Genomic DNA, 23,255 nt, shown 5'->3' with positions numbered 1-23,255 from the left:
GGGTAAATGCCGCCCTTAAGGAGTTAGCCGTGTACTTTAGGATAAATGCCATTCCTAAGGAGTTAGCTTGTGCTTTAGGGTAAATGCTGCCCCTAAGGAGTTAGCCATGTGCTTTCAGGCTGCCAGTGTGGGGTCTGGTGGGAAGTATGAGCTGCCATAATACTCCATGTTTCGTGTCCCAGAAACCTTTAGGTAGAAGTGAGTAGTGTGCAGGGCGGTCCTGGGAAGCTACATTTTTGCAGTTCAGAAGTGCATTCTGCATGGCTGTGCCTTGCTTGTCCCTAGGGATTGCCATTTGCTTCTGTTGTCTGCCAGCTCCTAACTCCTGTTACCTTAGATTATTCCTGAGTGAACCAACTACATATGCTAACAGGCAATGGCAGAAATTTTACACAAACTTCCAGATAACAAACAAATTAGGAGCTGACAAAGGGATCAGTGAAGAACACTTGCTGTGCAAACACTTGCTACACACCTATCCCCCCACCTCCCCACACACACCATATTCACAGGTAAATTATTAGTAAACCATACAGCATGCCACAAACTGGGCATTATATTGTGATGTGTGATTTAAATAATTGTTGTACAAAGTTTAACACGCAAAAATGGTCAGAATTGGTACATAAGTTTGTTAAGAATGCTGGATACAAAATTCGTATACAAAACTATATCTCTGTAACAGCAATAAATTAGAAAATGGAATTTGAAGAAGGCATCATCTTTAACAACACAAAGTATGCAAGCACCCAAGGGAAAGGTGTCAAAAGAGATACAGGATTTGTATGAAGAAAAGTGTAAAATGTAATTGAGAGAAATTGGATAAAGGAGGTCAATTAAAAACACAATGCTCACTGAATTGTCGTGGACACAGATGGTACCCCCTCCCAACTTTTGTGTTTGCGGGGGCCACAATCAACCTGGAATTACCGGCTCCACCCAGGCCTGAATCAGCTAGACACAGATGGTGCCCCCCCACCCCCAGACTTTCATACTACACACCACAAATACTGCCCAAGGTCTCTAGGCCCAGCCACAGGAGAGAGAAACAAACAGCAACAACTTCGTGCATGCCATCCCTTACTGCTGGGATGGGCAGTACTCAACCCAGCACCACTGTGACCCAACCAAGAGCCGTGGTACTGGGTGGTTGGACATCGTTGCGGCGAGAGAGTCCAGGGATGGGAGGTGGAAGAGAGGGGGAGGCTGAATGGTTTGTGGGCTGGGGAAAGAGGTGTATCCAGAGAGGTGAGGGTGGGGAGGAATGGGCTGACGTGAAATGCCAGCTAGCCACCCAAGTCCAGGGAGATTTCTGGGCCTGGGCTATGACTAAGGACTAGGTCTTGATCCAGGGCCCTGGAGCCCCCAAGGGGGCCTGTGTTGGTGTCTGTGGCTCCTGTCATCAATGGAGGCTGTGCAGGGGCTGGTGATCTGGGCTGTCACTTGGGGCCCCATTGGTGTCCGAGGGCCACACCGCCACAGGGGTCATAACAATCTGGGTGACCTGCACAGCCACCTAGGACCATGGTGACAACCTGGCCCGGGCTGCTGCCAAGGACCATGTCTGGGTCCGTGGTCTTGCTGCAGCTGGTGTCTGTGTCGATGTCCCTGGCCTGTGTTGCCAATAGGCCCCATGTGGATGCTTGGAGTCTGGGCTGCAACCTGTGATCATGTTGGTGTCCAAGGGCTGTTCTGATGTCGGTATCAGGTCGATTTTGGTGACCAGGGCTGTTAACTGGGGTCATGGTATCATCCAGACCAGGGCTGCTGCCGAGGGCCATGTCTGGGTCCTTGGCCCTACAGCGGCCAGGGTCTGAATTGACGTCAGGGCTCCTATTGTCACTGAGGACCATGTGGATGACCTCAGACCATGTCAATGTCTGAGAACTGTGCCACACCTGGGGCCATGCTGATCTGGGTAGCCAGTGCTACCACCTGGAGCAGTGGAGACATCTGGGTACAGGCTGCTGCGTAGGGCCATGTCTGGGTCTGTGGCCCTGGTTCATCTGGAGTCTGAAGTGATGTCCATGGCCTATATTAGCACGGAGGTCACTGGACCATGTTGTGCTGAGCCGACCCTGCCCTTCACTAGCCCTAGGATGGCTGGTCCTGCAGCAGGCAAGCTGACCCTTTCCCTCAGGGGAGAGCTGGCCCCACACTCTGGAAAGATGGCCCCACCCTTCACCATAGGTATGCACCTCACCTGAGAAGCACACTAGAGCTGACTGTGGTCAGGACTCAGGTGAGCCAACTCTGCGGGCATGAGAGCAACAGAGCTGACCCCGCCCCTTTCATCTGCCATGCAACGGCATGGGTAAGGGAAAGATGCCCCTCCCTCTGTTACCTGTGACAGGTAAGAGAGTCGGTCCTGTCCTACACCAGCTATAGCACACAGGAGAACAGGCCCTGCACCCTGCCTGGGCAGCTCTAGAGTACTAGTATGCCCCCTACAGCAATCGGGAGAGAGGGCCCTGCCCCTCTCCTGTGCAAAACAGCAGAGCTGGCCCTGTTGATATGAATGAGGGGACCCGGATCTGAAGGCCAGAGAGCAGAACTGGCCCCACTCCTTGAGGTAGGCTCCATTGGGTGAGCTAGCCAAGGCAGTGCTGAAGAGCTCACCTGGGTAGCGAGGATGAGGAGAAAGCTAGTGAGCTGACCAACCCAGCTACCACCCAGGTCCAGAACAAGGGAGTTAGCCCACCCAACATCCGCTGAATCTATGAACTGTTGGAGCATGTGAAGGGGACAAACTTACAGATCACAAACAGCAGGGTCTCCATGACACAGGACAACAGGATATCCAAGAGGAGCCCCAGGGAGAGCCCAGTATTGGTGGTGTTGCAAAAACCAGAGGCCTCGAGCCAGACCAATGAACAGTAAACATGAACAGACTAAAGGGTGAACTGTGTGTCTTACAGACCACACTACAGCTTCCACTACAAGATTCCTCTTTTTTTCCCCCTTTTAAATTTGGTTTTGCTTTTGGGAGGAGGTTGCAAGAGCAGAGGGTGGATTTGAAGGGACAGGGAGATAAGTGGGATCGGATATATGATGTGAAATCCACAAAGAATCAATAAAATTAAAAAAAATTCAATGCTCATGGATTGAAAGTCCAATCCAGTAAAGCCAGTTCTCCAGAACTGTGGACTAATGTGATCTCAAGCAACAGCTTCCTATGCTCATCACCTGCTTTCTCGACAAACCAATTAAAGTTTGCATGGAAGCACAAAAGATACCAGAGTAGAGAAGATGTATTTGAAGAAAAATAAAGGAGGACTTTTCTACGAAATTGAGACATTTGATACTTTAATTGCAACAGTAGAATTGTGCTTTGTGGTTAGATATGTGACTTGAGAGTTTCCAGACGTGTATGTGTATGCCTGGCATTTATGGTAAAAGCAGTTCTCCACAGTGGGAAAAAGAATCCTTACAACCCTCTTTGCTTTTCATGGTAAAGATATGTACATCTGCAAAACACAGGTCTTGTTGGTCAACAGAAAACATTAAGGCCACACTACTATCTGTACTGGAAACATAAGGTGCTTATAAATATGTATAAGCAATCTAATAAATACTTGCATGTGTTTGGATATGCATTTTGCTCCATGAAAAACTGCTATGAAGGTAGGCAGGAGAGTTCTGAACAGGGTCTTCATTGTGATCCATTTGTATTTCCACATCAGCCTTTCTGCAGCTCTGTGTGTCCTGGCCTTCTGAGTCTGATGACATTTCTTAGTGCAGAAGCTACATGTTCTTCTGGAGGGCCCTCTTCTGAAAAGACTCTGTCTCAGTCATAGTACCAAGGATCGTTCTATGGCATGCAGAGCAGATGGTCTCTGTGCCTCTATAATTTACTTATTCTTAAAACCCCATCTATTTGCTATAGGTCGATTTATAAAACCACATTTACTTGCTTCATGTTTCTGTACTGTGATCTACGAAATTGCACATGCATGCCAAGGCATACAGAGACAATTTGTGGGTTGACTCCTTCACCATGTGGGTCTTGGGGTCCAAGTCAGGTCATTAAGCTTGGTGGCATTAAGCTGCCGAGTTGTCACACCACCCCTCTTTGTTTTCTTTAAATTATCTGTTGCTTTCTTTCATGTAGTTATGACTGGCCTGGAACTTGCTATGTAGACCAGCCTGGCGATTTTTTTTTTTTTTTTAAACTAGAAGTTTCCTTGGACTTCTCCAACTCACTTGTTCCTGCTTTTGTCTTTGCTATTTCCTTCTGGTTTGTTGGCTGCTGTTAGATTCAGGAATAAACTCACTCATGTTCATGGTTCCATTTTGATTGATACAGACATTAATGTGATGAATTTTTCTGGTGCTACATCATTAGAGATTCTGAAATATAATGCTTCATTATCTTTGAGGAACTCTTTACAGACTTTCCTTTTATTGTATAGTAGGTTTCAAGTTTTCCAGGCAGAAACTCCTTTTGTTTTTCTAGTTTTGTTTTTAATTTTACTTGGAATTGGTTTCACAATGCAAGTTGCATGTGAGAGACAAGATCTTGCTACGTAGCCCAGGGTGGTCTTGTACCCACCATCCTCTTGCCTTAGACTCAGGAACACTGGGGTTACAGTGATAGCCCCCCTAGTCCACTTAATTTTAAAATCTCTATAGAATCTTATCATTTTGTGTTCTCAATATCTCAATATTAATATTTTGTTTGTCAAAGTTCCATATACTTTTGAAGGAAAGGTACTTCTCTAATTCAGGATGCTAGTGATATGTGTGTGCCTATACATAAATAAAAATGGGGGCCCTGACCATTTAAAGTATGCACATAATTGAGAACAAAAAAGACGGATGTACTATGAATGTTGCTTAAACATATGCCTGTTCTCCCTCTGGGAATGTGTTGGGATCTGATGGTATCAAAGCTTGCCAAGTGTTTGGGCTTTCCTGAACTCAGGACACATGTCACTTGAGTACTGGGAACCATCTCTGGGAGTGGCCAGAATATTATTTTGATTACATTAAGAAAGAACTCCCAGGATGCAGGTAAGACCTTGCTAGTTAGCCTTCTGAGACAATGCACAGCCATTGATTGTAGTTACCAATGTCTGCTGAATGTAATGTGGGATTGGATGTTTTAATTTCCTGGGGGCGTGGCCTCATGACCTTAACATGTGGTGATTCTACAGATGTCCCCATTTGGATGTCAACATGAGGGAGCAGAGAGACACTAAGACTATGACACATAATCTATATCAACCCTTTTTGTTTTTTCCCCTCTGACATATACTTCTGGGAAGCTGGGATCTTAGTATCTGCAAGTAAGAGCAAAGTGTGGGGACAGAGGATGGAAGCCTAACTGGGTATTTCTTTTTTTTTTTTTTTTTTTTTGGTTTTTTGAGACAGGGTTTCTCTGTGTAGCTTTGCGCCTTTCCTGGAACTCACTTGGTAGTCCAGGCTGGCCTCGAACTTGCAGAGATCCGCCTGGCTCTGCCTCCCGAGTGCTGGGATTAAAGATGTGCGCCACCACCGCCCGGCTGGGTATTTCTTTACTGTCTAACTCTGGCTTGTAGACCTGGAAGGTTAAGGTTATTAGTAATAATGATCGTATATATAAAGTGGTAACTGCTATGGTAACCTGGCATGGCTCATCGTGCCAGAGAAAGTACATGAACGAGAGAAAGCACTGAGCTACTTACAGGCAACCTGGTCACATGTCAGAGTGAGAACTGGAAGGTGGAGGGTTCCATGCAAGGACTTGTCACTCCACTTAGGCCACTGTGGAGACAGCAAACCCAGCTGGCAGGGAAGGGACACCTGAGGCCCTGGCACATCAGGGGTGAATGGACCATTAACCTTTTTGGCACATAATGTTCTGGAAGGATGTAGAGAATGGGCACAAAGATAGCAAGATATTTTCTATTTCCTGTTGAACCCTGCACCAAGTAACTACTTTACATACTTAACAAAATGAATGGCCACATGTGATGCCAGTGTAATCCCAGCATTCAGAAATTGGAGGAGGGAGGACCCAAGATTCAAGTTAATCTGGGCTATACCAGGAAACCCCACACCAAACCAAACAAAAAAGAAAACTCCAAAAACCCCTAAACAAATAAAAGTTCAAACCAAACAAAAACACTTTTAGTTTTATACATGTATTTGTATATCTGATGGTTTGACACACACACACAAGACACACCAACCACTCGCACTCCTGTGCCCTGACCCCACACTACACCCTTTCTTCATGTTCACGCTTCTTCACAGATTTAACCAGGACCACCACACTGACTATGGGTTTTTAGAGCCTGGAGTTGGAGCCTAGTGGCCTCAGCAGTGGGCCCAAGAGTAGCCAGTGATTTTCCCTCTGCTGGGAACTAAGCGCCAGTGCAGTGCAGCAGTGAAGAGGAGGCCTGTGAGCACTTCTCCCATGACTGACAGCTGACTGGGTCAGGTCTGTGTAGGCTCAGTGCAGCTGTGAGTTCACGACTGCAACCACTGTATCAGATCTACAGGATGGCTCTTCGTTATCTGAGTAAGGTCTTGCCACACAGCCCAGGTTGGCCTTGAACTCAGGATTACCCTCCTGCTACAACTTCTGGTGCACCATCATGCCTGGCTAGCATAGAATTTCAGAACTTAAAAGGAAGACAAGTTTATACCTAGCCTGGAACTCAAAGTTAGAGATTATTATTCTTAGCCATAAAGGTATACACCACAAGTAAGGACCTAGCACATGAGACAATAAAAATGGAAAGCTTTTTTTAGAAGTTCTATACACAGTGAATACAATTTTGTAGTATAAAAATATTTTAAGAATGTACACATATAAGAATTGTGCACTCTTAAGTTTATTTTCATTTAATATAACATGAAGTTAACAGACATATATTTTAAGGTAACAAAATGTTATCATTAATAAGATTTTGCATTTTAAAGGGTATTTTAATATAGCTGGAGACTTAACATTCAAAGTTTACTCATTTTCAAAATGTAAAACACACAATTATAATATACAGATCTTACAATTTTAGTTTTAACTAAAACATTTGCAAGTAAATTCAAGAAGTATCCTATATTTCAGACCAAAAAAAAAAAAATACACAGCTAACAAAGTGCCAATGGATTAGACAACGTCATCTGATCTGTTTTCTTCTGGGAGGAGGGTAAAGTCTATTTCAAGTCGTGGTTTAGAACTAGTCATTTGGAGTATACTTCATAACAACAGTGAGTGCTTACTTGTAGATAGATTAACCATGGTGACGAGTCAGCTTATGAGTGCAGCTCTGCTCTTTAATAGGCTCTTCAGTTGCTGCTGAAGAGTTTAGTATCCAGTGTTCTTAAAAGTACAGTTTCAAACTAAGATGAACCAAGTCCCACCAACATCAAGAAATGGTTTCTAAGAACTTCATATAAATACAGAATCTCCCTTCTTACTTACTAGGGTCAGATCTGTTTTAAGATGTGACCAGCAGCGATGGAAAAGCTTGGCAATAAGTGTTTCCAGCAGGTGATGGCCTTGTGTGCACGGCCCGAAGACGGGCCCTCCACATGAAGGAGACAGATTACCAAATGTTTACAGCTCTCTTCGGGCACTTGACCTCACTGGGTAGTTATGTTGGTGTTTGAGTGTTTAGTTAATAGACAAATTAAATTACACAGTGACTCGAAACTGTGTTTCCACAGAACATCTGTGCTCCATAGCTAAGTTCCAATGTTCCCTGTACAATCAAATAATAATGCTGTTTGTCCAATTCAGAGAACACATTTCATAGATTTAAGTTAATAGATTCAATTTTAAGATTTTTCTACCACAGATTTAAAAAAATCTTTGTTGCCTATTACTCATCAGAATGCTAAGAGAAACAAAGGCTTGAGAACTAGGAAACATTATACCTGAACATCACAAGATTTGAAGGTTCATCGGCACAATAGACTGTTTATGGAAATATGTTTTGATAGTTTTGCTCTCATACTAGAGATCTGCATTTTCTCATAGCAAATATGAATTTAATATGTAAACATTTTAAGATACCCAAAGAGTTAGGGATTTCCTGTCTGTTCTTGAATGTGTCTGAGATCCACTGCATCCATGTCTGGCTCCAAAACCTTCTTTGGGGTCCATGCCAAAAGTTTACTAACAGATACATCACCAAGGACAAGATTTCAAGGCAAGACCACTGGGAAGATCCCAGCACAGCTGCTACTAATGCTCCCATTCTTCTTAAATACTTACCATATAGCTTAATTATGTTATACAAGAATTTCTGTTTCTATGTATTACAATATTATGACGAGAAAAACCTGCAATCTGTTTGTAGACAGCTAGCTTTAAAATAACGACACTGCAGCTTGTAGCACAAACAGCCCTGAGAACAATGCATCCAAATTCCAGCTCAACTAGAAACAATCTAATTGGGAAACCTCAGAAGTATAAAATCAAATTCTGGAAAACTTATTAAAAAACCCAACATTTGAGGCACTACAGACTACAGTACTTTAATAGTTGGAAGGACTTTGAGAAAAGAACAGAGCGAAGTGTGTTTATACACACACACACACACACACACACACACACACACACACACACACACACGGTAATGAAAAGCATGTGTCCCCAAATATTCTAAATATATTGCAGTATCTTCTGCTAAAGACATCATGCCTGGCCTCAAGAGTTTTGGTCACTGATATAAAGCACTGGCACAGAAATCTGTACTACGAGGGGGAACAGAGTCAAGAGTTTGGTTGGTAACCAAGTGACTGGCAGCCCCCCCAGGGCATCAAGGATTAGAAGGCCAAGTTAAGGCCCAAGGGTCAGAGGCAAAGGACTGTACCAGTGTAACAAAATCTTCACAGTAGAAACAAAGTCTGTTGTTCTAGAATGAAAACATTCAACCTGTTCATACTGTCTAAACAGCAAAGAAAGAAGGAAAACTGTACAGACATGAATTTGCAGTGACAGCCAATGAGTCTCCATTCTCTTCACGGTGCTTCTGAAACTGGAGATCTGCTACAACAGTACAACCAGCACGAGGGATCACCTGTTAGCATTTCTCTCATGTCCAAAGAAGCCATTCCTGGTTTATGTTAAAAATATATATGTTCTCTGCTTCCCTGTACTAAATGAAATATTTTGCTCTAAGAGAAACATTTATGTGAAAATAAACAGTCCTGTATCTTTAAAATCTATACATATTGGAGTATGTACACTTCATAGAGTACTTAACATGAAATACTTTTGCCATTCAAGGTATGGAGCTAGAGATACACTGCTATTCACTCTTATACTGCAAAGGAAAATAGAGATTCATGTGAAATTTGACGAGTTAGGAAGAACAAGGGCATGCTAGTCCTGAAGTAATATGAAATCAAAACACCGGCATGGTTATTAATTGGCCAGATGACCAGGAAACAGTAGAAATAACTTTTTGGAATTCCTGTGGGTAACACACCAATCAGTACAACTAAGGTACACACAAAAACACCGGAAATCTGAAGCAGTATGTAGAACATATTTGAGAAGATTTCAGCCTAATTCCTAATTGTGCTTTGCATGGGCAAAAGCTAAAAGGTCACACTAAAGTCAACTGGCTATGACTTGAATTTTTTCTTGTGCTTTAGAAGTCTCTTCCTGGAACTTCTCTTAAAGTATCTTTCTTCTTCTCTGGATTGGTTTGTGGAGGCTAAGACAAAATTCAAAACTGCATACAAATTAAGCAACTAAAATCTTGGCATTTCTACTGCTATTCCCCACTGCTGATCAGATCAGCTGCAATGTCGCAGAGGTGTGTCTAGATGGGAACACAGGACTTTGCGGTTGCAGACAAGGAAGAGACCCGAGCGAGAGCCAGGGTCAGAGAATCAGGGGCTACAGGATTTTGTTCTAAGCTGCATTCCAATGCTATGATTGTGATTTTTGTCAGAGTTCTTCACAAACCCAGAACCATGTCTATGATTCTGGACACAATCTACATACAATCCAAAAATCTAAACAGAAATGGAGGGGCATCACCCATAACATATTTAAATAATCCAGTTCACAGAATCCTTTCCTAGTTAGATTTTACATCAGTAACAGAAGTCACAAGAGAATAAAATATATATATATATATATATATATATATATATATATATATATATATATATATACACTTAAAATAAGTTAATTTTCAAATAAGGTAATACTTCTTCCACGGTTTACGTCTATTTCACTTTAGAAAAGCATAGAGACATTTAAAAAATCAAGTCAAGAATTCCAAAGCAACTTAAGAATTCCTAATTATAGCTAACGTCAAAAACAAATATACTTAAAAAATTGTGAGAAGGGCTGGATTACCAACATTATGAACACCCACAAATAATGGTTGGAAGTTGGGCAGAGTCCCTGTAAGGCCCGTCCTTTTGGTGCTGGGGCAGAGGCTGGGGACATAGGCAGAGGCAAAAACACAACTAGAGCCCACTCTATTTTGTATGCTGACTAGAAGGTCTTGAATAAAGCCCACCGTCCCACTACCCCGGCCACTGTCCCGCGTCTCCCTTAGCACCTGCTCACTTGCTCAGTTGCTCACATCTACCCCGCAGTTCTATTTCCTCTGTCAACCACGGCAGGTACTAAACCCCTATGGAGGTCTGTCACCAATTTGGCAAAGAAAAACATAATGGAGGTAATACATGGGACACCTGGCCACCAAGATAACGACATTTTTTGATGAGTTTAGTTTCAGGAAGTGTGTCTGCCACACAGAGCCTGGAGCTTTGACAATTCCATTTTATAATCTATGAATTCTAGCTATTGAGTCTGGAATCAGCAAAGAATAGTTCAACTGAAATGCATGAAACTTCTATTGCACTAGATGCTACATTGTTGATTGAAAACCCTGGTTTGTTAACCACTGAAGTTCAGGAGTGATTTGCTCAGACAAGTGACATCTACTGAAGCTGTTTTATCTGTTTCTTATGGTCACATACTGAAAACTGCAGGAATGTTATAGGAAAGATACTTATAAAATTATACATCTTGATATATTCTTTTAAAGTTGCTAACTGCCTGCAAAACTAAGCCAGCACAATTTCAAAACAATAGACACATAACAAAAATAAAACGTGAGGTTGCTTATGAAGGCCATAGCTTTGGGACAACTAGATCCAGACCTAATGGACCTGCTCGTGCAGATGGTCCTGTCTATTTGCAGGGCTTTATGGCTACAGCATATTCTTCACTCATGGCACACATGACAGACACCTAGAAGGGGAAAGGCAAGCAAAGAGTTACTCAGGAGGTAATACGCAGAAAAGATGTGTTGTGTTCATCCAATACAGTATACTTGTGGATTTCTTTTATAATGAATTTGTCAAGGGGTAATCCAAAGCAGTTAGCCTATCTTCAGGACAGTTTTCTAGAGTAGAATTCCTCAGATGGTAGCTCAGGACGACTTCCAAGTAAACTGGACACACTCTATCAACAGTTACTTCATATTATACTTCTGAGTTAGAACAAGGAGTTCATCTTTCCCCTCTGTACTTCTTTCATTCCTTAAATTCATAGGTAGATCTAAAATAAGTATGGAGTTCCATGTCAATCCAGAACAAAGAAAACTAACAAACAAAAGCACCTTCCAAACCTGATGCTTTCTTTGGTAATAGGTCTGTAAGGATGCCATGGAAATTGCTTTATGGAGATCATTTCAACATTTCAGCATATTTTAAAGTTGTATTTCACAGCTTTTGGAATTTATTTTATGTATTACTGTTGTGTGTGTGAACAGATGAAAACTACTTTTATTAAAAGTGAAGAAACACACAGACAGCAAGGTGCTCATATAATGACCCCTGCAAAGCAGAGGCCCTCGGGAAGCTGAGGTCTGCACCTATTGTTTTATGTTGACCTGTTCAGGGCCAGTTTAAAAACATGGCTTCGAGAGTCTGCCATTGGTCTTACCTGCACATCTTCACCTGCATTGTATTTTCCTTCTATTTCTTTGCCCAGTTCACCTTCTGGCAGCTTAAGATCCTCTCGGACTTCACCAGTTTCTGTTAGCAGGGAAAGGTAACCATCCTGAATGCATATGAGCTATTAGAAGAAATTACAAGTGCATACTGATTAGATCATATCCTCTTTGTTGTAATGTTTACACAGTTCAACTGCAACACACATTAGGGTGGATAAGAACACAGCAATACATCAACAGATTTGTGGCATTCAAAATGCTAACATGCCTCATGCCTCTAGTCCTACCTAGCACTTGGGAGGCAGAGGTTAACCTGGTCTACATTGCAAGCTCCAGGCCAGCCAGCAGTAAACAGTGAGACCTTGTTTCAAAAAGAAAAAAAGAGTAAAACGCAGGCATGTGTAACAGCCCCAGAAGAGATGTGTAATTCAGTCCCTGGACTAGCCTCACCACTTCCTGCACTGCCAAGGCATTCATAGTTAGACACAATACAACAAAGCTGTTCCTAAAGAAAATGATACAGTGCAGTAAACTTTTTAACAATATGCTCTAGAAACCTTGCAAATCAGAAAATATAACTATTTTCCTCTAACCACCACACATGTACATGAACATACTGTATGCAAAAATTTCTGTTAGTGGACATCAAAGTTATTTTTAGTTTTTTCACTATTAAAATGATGCATTTTATAATTAGATTACAAGTAAAGTTAAGTGGAAATTTTTGGTCTTCAGACCAGTGTTAACAGATTTTTTAAAACACTTCTGTACATCTATATGTCTATACACAAATGTATACATCTATACAATATACAATATACAATATACTCTATCATCTCTCTCTATATCTCTCTCTATATATCTATATCTATATATATAGTATTTTGATCTTATTTCCCCGTTACCATCTCTTGACCCACCCCTGCAGCTGATCTCACCTAGGCCCTCTTCTACTTTCAAGTCTTCTCATTTCTTGGTGAGCTATCAGGGTTGCGTACGGAAGCATGGGTGAAGGTTGTTTAGAGGCGTCTGCTGCAGCTTTCTGGCACTACACCACTGAAGGAGAGGTCTCTCCCTCCACTAGGATCCACTCACTGTCTGTAGACCCTCAGGGAGGGATGGTGACAGACGCTTAACATTACCTTCTCTTACAGTCACAATCTAACCTGTAAAAAAGCACACTTTTTGATATAATGCTTTAAAAATATTTTTCTAATTATGTGTAGCTGTGCATGTGTGCATCTGTGTGTTTATCTGTATAGGAGCTTAGAGAGATCAGAGGTGCCAGAATCCTCAGAAGAGAGAGTTTAAGGTAGTTGTGAGCCTCCCAATGTGAGAGCTGGGAACTGAACTTGGGTTCTACAGAACAGCAGTACCTGCTCTTAACTGCTGGGCTGTGTCTCCAGCCCCATATGAACTCTTTTATTACAGGAGTGAGGAAAACAGCAAGTCCCCACCATCAGTGTGCCTACAATTCCAAGACACTTTGCAAAAACCACTCAGCTGGACTATCAGCTGCTTACATACATACACACATACATACATACATACATACTACATACATACATATACATGCGTGTGTGTGTGTGTGTGTGTATGTAATGGGACATGGGCCTTGACATCTGTAACCAGCTCTATGACATAAGCCAGCATAATACATAGGAGTTTCAAAGTGTTCCATGAACACCACTTAACAGGCTTGCTATGCGAAGAAGAGTCAAGCCTCGATTCTACACAGTGAATACTATGAACTGTAGCAGTATTTTCTTGTGGGGACCATTAGCCCATAAATAATGTCACAGAGACTTATTATTAATTATGAAATCTTGGCCTTAGCTTAGGCTTTTTCTCAAATAGCTCTTAGGACTCAAGTTAACCTGCTTCTACTAATCTACCTTCTATCACATGGCTGGATTACCTCTCCTCTGTACTGCATCTCCAATTTGTTTTGCATCTTCCTGGTGTCTGCCTGCCTCTCCTCTTCCCAGAGTTCTCTCTCTCCTTGGAAATCCCACCTATTCTCTCCTGCCTAGCTAGTGGCCATTCAGCTTTTTATTACACCAGTCACAGCAACACATCTTCGCACAGTGTATAAATCTACAACAATGGACTTTTATTCACTGAAGTGTTGGAGAAGAAGCTGGGGAAACAGAGGAGAACAAGCAGTGTGAGGCACACACACAGTGTTTACATCTCTGAGGACAGGCAAGTGCTTACAGGAGGCAGACTGTGCCCTTTCAGCGGCTCCTGAGGTAGAATGCCATACTTCAGGATGAAGGGTTCCTATTGCTACCAGTGACTGAAACACAGGAGCCAGATAATAACACTGGGATCTTATAATTATTTACAAATATATTGTTTTAAGAGTCAGAATTCATGAAATGAACTGCGGTGAAATGTATGAAGTATTTCAAGACAAAACTGCATAACTGTAATATAAGCATACAGTGAAGCCGAACATATGTGAATGTTAAGGAAATTATTTAAACAGTGCCCATCTTTACCTAGATTCATCCCTTGTTAGCACCTAAACTGTCTGTGTATGTCTTTGTATGTGTGTGTGTGTACACATACATACAGTATACAAAATACACTGCTACACATTCTTGTTTTTGCTGAATCATTTGAGAACACGTTTCACAGATCACGACTTTTCAGATATAAACACTTCAGTGCGTTTACCCCCCAAACACGGACACACTCTTATGTAAACTGTCCACACTAATCTTTTACCCATCTTCAAATGTGTCACTTGTCCTGATATTCTGATAGCACCTTACCATGCCTGGATAACACACTGAAGTTCTCTGCTCTTGTGTGGGTTTTGTTTCTTGTAATGTGGAGCAGCTCTATCACCCTGCCTGTCAAGACATTGACACTGACTTCATTTACAGGGTGTCGCTCAGTCTGGGTCTGCCTTGTTACTTTGTAATTCATGTAATATATTTTTGGAAGAAACTATCTAAATGATGTATCCTTGGAGTACCAATCACACCAGGAGGCAAATGTACTTATCACACTAATGGAGATGCTAACCCTGACCACCTGACTACTAGGGTGGTATCTGCAAGATTGTTATGGTCTAAATATGGTTCTTTCTCTCAAAATGAAGGAAGAAGCCAATGGTGTTACTGTTAAATTCTCAAAGCCTTTTGGATTAGAACACATATAATACACGCAGTTGGTGTCCCAGACTCCTGACCTGAGACTTACTGGCACTGAAATGTGGTGTCTTCTCTTTACTAAAATGTCTTACTGAAATAATCAAGGGCTACTTGGGAAACTAGGTGATTTCATGTTCAGAGTGGTTAGTGTACATGATGAACGTCATACTTCACTAGAGTATGAGGAACTATCAAGACTGTTAGGCACAGTCCAAAGGGACTCAGGAATTAGTGTGACTAAGTTCACTTTGGCCAGTAACAAAACCACCTGGAAATTAATATGGAAGACAATGATAATGTACTGGAACTCAAATACACTGTTGTCTGAGTTCCTAGTAAAGATCAGTTTATTGGTTATCTTCAGTGCATACTTGGAGCAGACCATTTCAGAAGCTGATAATGGGAGCGGGTGAGATGGCCCAGCGGGTAGGGAACTTGCTGCCAAGCAGACAATTTGAGCTCAGTTATTACACAGTAGGAGAACCAACTCCCTCAAGTCTTCCTGACCTCCACAGTTCCATCGTGGTGTGTGTGTGTGTGTGTGTCCCTGTGTGCACACATATATACCCACGCATGCGCACATGCACACACACACAGAGAATGAGGGAGAGAGGGATAGGGAGCGGGTAAAGAGAGAGAGAGAGAAGAAGAGAAGAAGAAGAGAGGAGAGAGGAGAGGGAGAGAGAGAGGTGTTTTTTAAATGTTGAAATCCCTGGTAACAAAAGGCAGAGTGATGTATTTATTCCTGTGTACTTGCACACATGCATGAGAATGTACTCAGGAGATGTGTGCCCTAGTCCTCACGGTAAAACAAAGCAGGCGATGAAGAGTTTCCACAGAAGTAGTCTGCTCTCAAAGAAATGGAGGAATACAGCATCATTGCTTTGTTTCCTTGAAATGAACGGAATGAGGCAATGATGACACGTATATCTAATAACGTTAGAGAAAACCTAAGATTCCGCCGGGTGTGGCGGTGGAAGCCCTTAACCCCTCAATCCTTGCACCCCAGAGGCAGGGGCATGTGGACCTGAGTTCAGGAAGGGCCCAGTTGGTTTCCCCACTCCAGAGATGACGCCCTATCTATCCACGTGCACAGGCAGCACTTACTGGACCCAGTGGTTACACAATAAAGAGAGATGTGAAGTTGGGGAGAGCTGTGGGAGGGGCAGGCCTGGGGTGCTGCAGGAGGAAGAGCAGATATCACTTAACTGCACTGCATTCGCATATGAAATTTCTAAAGAATAAAACGTTTTTCAAAGGAGTAGGAGTTGTCATACATTGATAAGTATCAAATCCAGGTGATATGTATGTGGGATTTTGATACTCAGAAAATTCCACATTAAAAAGAAAAATACAGCTGCTGAGACAGCTCAGCAGAAAAGCATTTGCTGCAGAAGCCTGATGATCTGCCTTTGATTCCTGGAATCCACATGTGGAAGAAGAGAACTGACTACTACCATGGGTGAGTGCGCATACATGCACACACAGAGAAAAAATAGAAGTACACAGGGAAAAAGATGCAGAATTCTAGAAAGCGAGAGCACTGGAACTATAAATGCTGGGGAGGGAGGCGCAGTGGGCTGAGAGAGGACGAGACAATTGGAAGGGTGCAGGGGCGTTAGTGACCACAGATCCTGCCAATGATGTGCCCAGAATAAGGAAGAGAGTAGAGAGGGGGTTATGGGAAGGGTGGTTTTGTTTTGTTTTTCTGCCCGTGTTTGTATTACTAATATACAGCAGATGGCAGGGAAGATTGTCACTACGAGTGCTTTCTTAGCCCCAGTTTCTGAATTTGGCTTCACATTCTATTTCAAAGCAAGCAGCCGTCACTATGCAAGGTGAGACTTTCTTCTTTCAACTTCAGCCTTCTCTTCCTGGCACTCTTCAGCTACTTCCCAGAACACGCTGGTCCTGGTGAAGTGAACTCTTCAACATTCCTATTGTATAACCTCAATCAGTAAGATGAGCATTGGCTGGCATGTCACCTGACCCAGCCCGTCACTCTGTTGGGTATGCACAGGCCACAAGTGAGAAGCATCAAAAGGTAACAGGATAGGGGCTCAGACTCAGAGAGTGCTTTCTCCCACACTGACCACTTCTCCCCCGTGGACTTATACCAACGGCTTGATGGGGAATTCTTTCTGTAAAAACAGGAACTTCAGAGTCATTTTCAGTGGCCATGAAAGTTATGAGGGACCATGCAGACGGGGCTGTGACAAATGGTGGGGCTGGGGAGACTTCTACTGTATTGATTTCTACTGAATATGGGCAGAGTCAAGAGTTGGGTTGGAAGGTCGAGGACACTGGAAAAACCAAGCTAGGAAAATTGTTAATGAGGTCTAGGGTAGTGGTCCATGCACAGACCTCTCTAAATGTAAGCAGATGTTCACTGGTAGGTGCCAGCTGTAAATGAGGTTCTTAATTAGATGAAACACTGTTATGGCTGGACACCACTTTGTGGGCCTCAAGTACTGTTCTACATGTTACAATATAATACATGCTGCTGTTTTTCCTGTAAGTAGAAGCCACTGGCTTAGCAACCTAGCATGGCTCTTTTCGCTGTTATCTCTAATGATCCTGTAGCAATATATCTGCCCCTTCTCCCTAAATTCTGGTTTAGTGGTTTTCCATTCTCAGAGACAGAATGCTTCCTTGAAGAACACAAGGCACTCACAGAACAGATTAAAATGATAACAAGATTTTCAAGCACGGGGAATTATAGCATCATTATTTTCTTTATTACTATTATTTTAATTTGCAATATGGAGGCTGGGAGATGGCTCAGGGGATAAAGGTGCTCGCCTACAAGTCCTTACATCCCTAGGACACACATGACAGATGGAGAGAACAACTCCGGAAAATTGTCCTCTGCCCTCCCCAAGTGTGTGCATGCAGGCACACATACACAAAGTTAAATAATCCTGGCAGTCCACTGATCACCGAAGGGTCTCTGATATGCACTTTATATGTCGTGTACTAAGAGCTCCCCTATGAGGAATGGTCTTCAAACAACAGAAAAACACTGAATTTGTAGTAGAGTGTACAGCAGCACAGACATTCTAAAGCAGTGACTCCAAAGAATAACCTAAACAAGCCAGTTCTACGTTGGACAATTTGGGAATTCCCCCGAAGGGCCTGAAAGCATTTTCTATTTTACACCACCACAGAGCCCCAGACAATTATAACTTCTTTTGAGAAAACTAATGGAAATTAGCAATTCTAATCTGGGCCAATCTTGGAATAGGAGTCAGGAGACACTTTCTTGCATCCTGAATTTATTTTAAGAATACACAAATTACATCTGTAAATATTAACATATTTCTTCCCCCATTTTTTAAAAAATTATTACATTGAATAGATGTACACAATCCACTTTGGCTGGCTGTCAAACTGGCACTCAAAATATTGAATTCAGCAGATGCAAAGGAACTGCATGGAGCCAGATAATAACAGAAGCAGGGATTTAACCAAGGCACTTGGAGAGGGGAGTGAGGACCACCAGAGTATAATAAACATATTAGAAAGCTCACAGAACCAAGTTCCTAACTGAGTGACTGGAAATAAGCATTCAATGCCAAGGGAAGCTGCAGACCCTGAGAACTTCCTGTGCCAGGCCTGGTCCTGAGTGTTCACCAACCTCCTGTGCCAGGCCTGGTCCTGAGTGTTCACCAACCTCCTGTGCCAGGCCTGGTCCTGAGTGTTCACCAACCTCCTGTGCCAGGCCTGGTCCTGAGTGTTCACCAACAGCCTGTGCCAGGCCTGGTCCTGAGTGTTCACCAACCTCCTGTGCCAGGCCTGGTCCTGAGTGTTCACCTACCTCCTGTGCCAGGCCTGGTCCTGAGTGTTCACCTACCTCCTGTGTCAGGCCTGGTCCTGAGTGTTCACCAAGCCTCAAAACGGTCCCGTAAGAAGCTTGTTATTCACATCCCAATTTGATGATGAAAAAGAGACCAGAGAGACTGGGTAACTTGCCAACCAAGGTCACACAGTAATAAGTGCCAAAACAGAGACCGAGATCCAATCGACTGAACCATCCTTGACTATCCACTGTGCCATGTGGACTACACACTAAGGGTGGGACTAGGGAGAAATAAATAACGCCTCTTGGGTGCATGCTTGAGAAGGCACCCAAACACCCCCACCACAGAACACTTCAAAGAGAACGAACGAGAATGCACAAACTGCATGACCAGCAAAGCGAACGTCCGCAGTGGAGACAGGGCCACAGTGAGCAATTCTCCCCTTTGCCCCAGGCCTGCGATATGCTGGCCTTGGTATTACACCTGTCTGCTGAACTTCTGCACAGGAAGCGAGGGGTACACTCGGACCTTACTAAACACCCACATAAAATCCGAACCAAATTTGTCCTTTTATGCTCAATTTTAAGCTTCAATCAATGATTCATTAATTCGACCATAGTAATTATGTGAACTGTGATGTCAGCTTGACGAAGTATCAACAGGTAGGAGCATGGGGAAACACCACTGAATACGATGAATACTGAGTATTCAAGACATTCACCAGACAGGATGAGAAAAGAAATCCATCTTGGCAAAAGTAAATTCTATACTTAGCCTTAATCCGACATGTTAATCTTAAACACCACCACACTGAATAAACACATATCCATTTAACTGTTTACTGAGGGCCTACTACACACCACATCTAAAGCCAGTGAGCTGAGAACATGGAAATGACCAGGGAGAATCTGACACAGGGCATGTGAAGCAGAACAGAACTACTTGTCAGTGTACACAGCTGCTATGGCCACACACTTTCTAAATCAACCTCGGTTTGTAGACGGAAAGGCTGCACACTGGGAAAACACACACTGTGTAAAAGACCACCTAGCTAGAAAGTGCCAGGACCAGACCCAAACCTACACCTGCTTGACTCAAAACATCACTTGTTGGTGTTTGATGGAACTATCAAAGTATTTTAAATTTGTGTGGACTCAATACAGAAAACATAAGTGGCATAGTGAAAACATAAAACTGTTCACCACATTAAAACTAGAAAAATGTTCACACGTGGATAGCTTCAAAGGAAGTCACTGAGTGAATGAGGTGATGTGGACCTTCCCAAACCTTCTGTAGTGGTGCAGAGAGACCAGCTTAAGGCTAAGGGTCAAGCTCACACAGAGAAGATGGAAAGTTTATTTTACTCTGCGTTTGGTACAAGAACTGCTTAGCCACGATCAATCAGAATTCCCCACATGCTAGAAGGTCAGTTACCATCAACACTCCAAACTGCAAAATGCTATCATTAGACACGACCTGTCTCCAGGGGTAACTGGAACTAAAACTTGAAGATTATATACATATATATGTGTACAAATATGTAAAAATTATATTATAAAATACATATGTTAATAAAAGGTCACAATTAGTGGATATAAATAAGTCAATTGCATAGTTCTTCATTTTCTCCTTGTACTCAGTGGCCATGCACTTTATATGTATGGTTTTCAAGTTACTTCCTAGAATACCAGAATACTTTCAAAAATACCAGATTCTGACATGTAAAAACTTGGTTAGTAGGAATATGAATTCCAGTCTTGGAAGTGTTAGGTCTGCTCATTGAAAAGAAATACCACACTTAGGAAGGAACTATCTAAACCTGAAATAGTTTACAACAGAGAGAACAGTAATTTTACTAAATATTAGATTTATTTGCAATAAGTAAATATTTACATTTACTTATTTAGTGTATGTATGTATGTGGCACATGTGTTTCACAGCTCCTGTGTGGAGGTCAGAGGACACAGGAATCAGTTGTCTCCGTCTGGAACTGAGCTCAGGGCCAGGCCTTGACACCAAGTGCCTTTCTTACGAAGCCATCTCACTGGTCCAAATACAGTGCCTTTACTATGCAGGAGCAGAGGCTGGAGGAATAGCACAGATGGGAGGGTGCTGGCCAGGAACATGCACAAGGCCCTGGGTCTGATCCCCAACACAGCATAATAGGGCATACCCTGTAATCCCGGCACTCACAGGTAGAGGCAGGAGGATCAGAAATTGAAGGTCATCCTTGAATGACAAATGAGTTCAAGGCCAGCCTAGGATATAGGATCCCCTATTTCAAAATTTTAAAAAAGCACTAATATTAACAAGAATAAAACAAAACACTATTTCTCTAATCTGTAAGATAAGTTGAGTCTACTAATTGGAGAGCAAAGGACCCTGTAAAACTACTCTTAACTCTTGTCAAACTCCTACTAAATAGGGTGTTCAAGACATCTGAAACAGTATTATTAAGGAAATCAGTACTCACTTGATAATCGTTTCTCTTAATATTTGGAACATCCATGTTGTGAGTAGAAGGACAAATATCTTCATATTTTTTGCCAGTGAAAATATCAATTCCAACAAGGTGTACCTAACACAGGGAACAGGAAACACGTTTGATCTGTCAGGTATCAGCTCACTACACCGGGGCACAACCCCAACACTGATCGGAATGGATTCTTTCACCCCTTTCCAAGGTCATCTTATTTTCTTTAAAAACGTAGCAGTGGTCATAGAATTGGGGTTCAGTAAACACCTGACAGTTTCATGGAATCAAAACTCAACACACTACAGACCTCAGCACTTCAATTACAAAAGTCCACAGAAAACGAAGACCAGGTCTCTTAGAATTCTAAGAACAGGGTTGTTTCAACTGTAAATGAGATGTTTTGGATTACCAGATTCAGGAAAGTTTTAGTTTCCAGTTAATGAAACATTCTAAGGACTGTAAATAGCTGATCATTCAGAGACTAAGGGATGAAAAAAAGTTATTTTAAATATGGAAACCTCATCATGTAGAATGAGACACAAACGATCTTATCGCTGAAGCCAAAGAACGACCTGGAAGGCCTTACCTTAGCATGACCATGCTTCCCAGTCTTGGAAGTTGACATCTCCACGATTTTGCACGGTCGTCCTTTGAGCACCACGAAGCCGTTTTTGCGCAGGGCTGAGCACTGCATAGGGTAAGTGCTGGAAGCCCCTGCATCTCCAGTAGTGAAATCAATTTCGTCTGCCATGATGGGCTGGGGAGATGTGTGGTTTTTCTGCGGGAACTATGCAAAAAGTTTGTTTGCTTTTTAATAAAGGGCCTGTCTCATTCTGGGGGCAGGTAACAACGAGCATCACCGGCCCGTTATACTTGCGTTTGTAGGACACCCACTCTTGAGTGATGGATACTTTGCCATTCAGGCCTCTAAAAACTTTTCCAGCCCTTGGTGGAGGTAGGGAGGGAAGACGCAGAGAAGCTCGCAGGGGAGTGAAGGCGACACCAGCCCTGGGCCAGCAGGTCCGACCCTCACCACCCCACCGCAAGAAGTGCCTACGACCTTCCTGCGCCGGGCTACGGGGCCCGGCGCCTCCACCCCATCCCCGCTGCCGGGGTGTCAGCCAGGCCGCAGGTCCAGGGAAGGCTGGGACAGGAGCACCCGGCCGGCAGCACCTGGCCCTCAGCGCGCCTAGCACCCGCAGCGGCGCCGCCCTGGCAACCGGGTCTCGGCCCAGCGGCGAAGGGCCTGCGCCCGGCGGTCCCGCGCTCGCCCGCCTTCAGGTTCCCATGCATCCCGGCTGCTCCCCTCGCCCGGACCCCAGCGTCGCCGGCTGAAGCCCCCGCCCCGCCGGCCCGGCCCCAGGTCTTCACCTTCGGGCCCGCACCGCACGCCTTTGCTGCGTCCGCCGGTCCCTGCGGCTGCGGCGGCGCTGGCGGCCGCGGCTGGTCCAGGAGACGGGGCGGGGCCGCCACGCTTCCCACACCCGGCTCCCCGCCCCGGCCCGCCCCGCCAGGGCCCGCCCCGCCGCGGTCCACACTTCCGGGATAGGCCCGGGCGCGGCGCAGGCCCCGCCCTCATGCCTCCCATTGGCTCGAGGCTTCCCGAGTCCCCGCCCAGTCACGTGAAGCGCGCCCTGGCAACCCCACGTGCTGCGGATTAGTGCACTTCCGGCGTGCAGAGCCGGCTGCAGTCGACCGCTTGAAGCTTCGTTGTGATACCGGGCGCGATGCATCCTCATCTTCAGTTCGGGGCCCTGCTGACCTTGGGGATGGCCATCAGCCCTGGCACGCAGGTGCGTGGATGCTGTCACATAACGGTCTTCTGAACTCTCAAGTCCTGCGGATTTTCCAAGTGTCCCGAGTGGTAGTGGAGTGAACTTTGATTCAAGCCTCT

General features: G+C 43.7%; 1 protein-coding gene across 2 annotated transcripts; it reads right to left on the bottom strand.

Moving 5' to 3' along the window:
• Nucleotides 1-10,105: 10,105 nt before the first annotated feature.
• On the bottom strand, nt 10,106-22,877 carry Eif5a2 (eukaryotic translation initiation factor 5A2). Of its 2 annotated transcripts, none has more exons than XM_059265294.1 (5): nt 22,733-22,877; nt 21,948-22,148; nt 21,359-21,463; nt 11,912-12,043; nt 10,106-11,215 (listed from the first exon to the last, which is right to left on the bottom strand). In XM_059265294.1, the coding sequence occupies exons 2-5, from the start codon at nt 22,110-22,112 to the stop codon at nt 11,156-11,158; spliced, it is 462 nt and encodes a 153-aa protein (XP_059121277.1). In that variant the 5' UTR covers nt 22,113-22,148; nt 22,733-22,877; the 3' UTR covers nt 10,106-11,155. The 2 variants fall into 2 exon arrangements, with proteins under 2 accessions (XP_059121277.1, XP_059121276.1); XM_059265293.1 differs by lacking the exon at nt 10,106-11,215 and adding an exon at nt 11,295-11,524 and having other exon boundaries at nt 22,733-22,839.
• Between the last annotated feature and the right edge of the window lie 378 nt (nt 22,878-23,255).

Source organism: Peromyscus eremicus, chromosome 6, assembly GCF_949786415.1.
Source record: "Peromyscus eremicus chromosome 6, PerEre_H2_v1, whole genome shotgun sequence".
Classification (NCBI taxonomy): Eukaryota; Metazoa; Chordata; class Mammalia; order Rodentia; family Cricetidae; genus Peromyscus; species Peromyscus eremicus.
The sequence above is the reverse complement of the archived record's forward strand: the minus strand, read 5'-3'. Positions and strand labels throughout refer to the sequence as shown.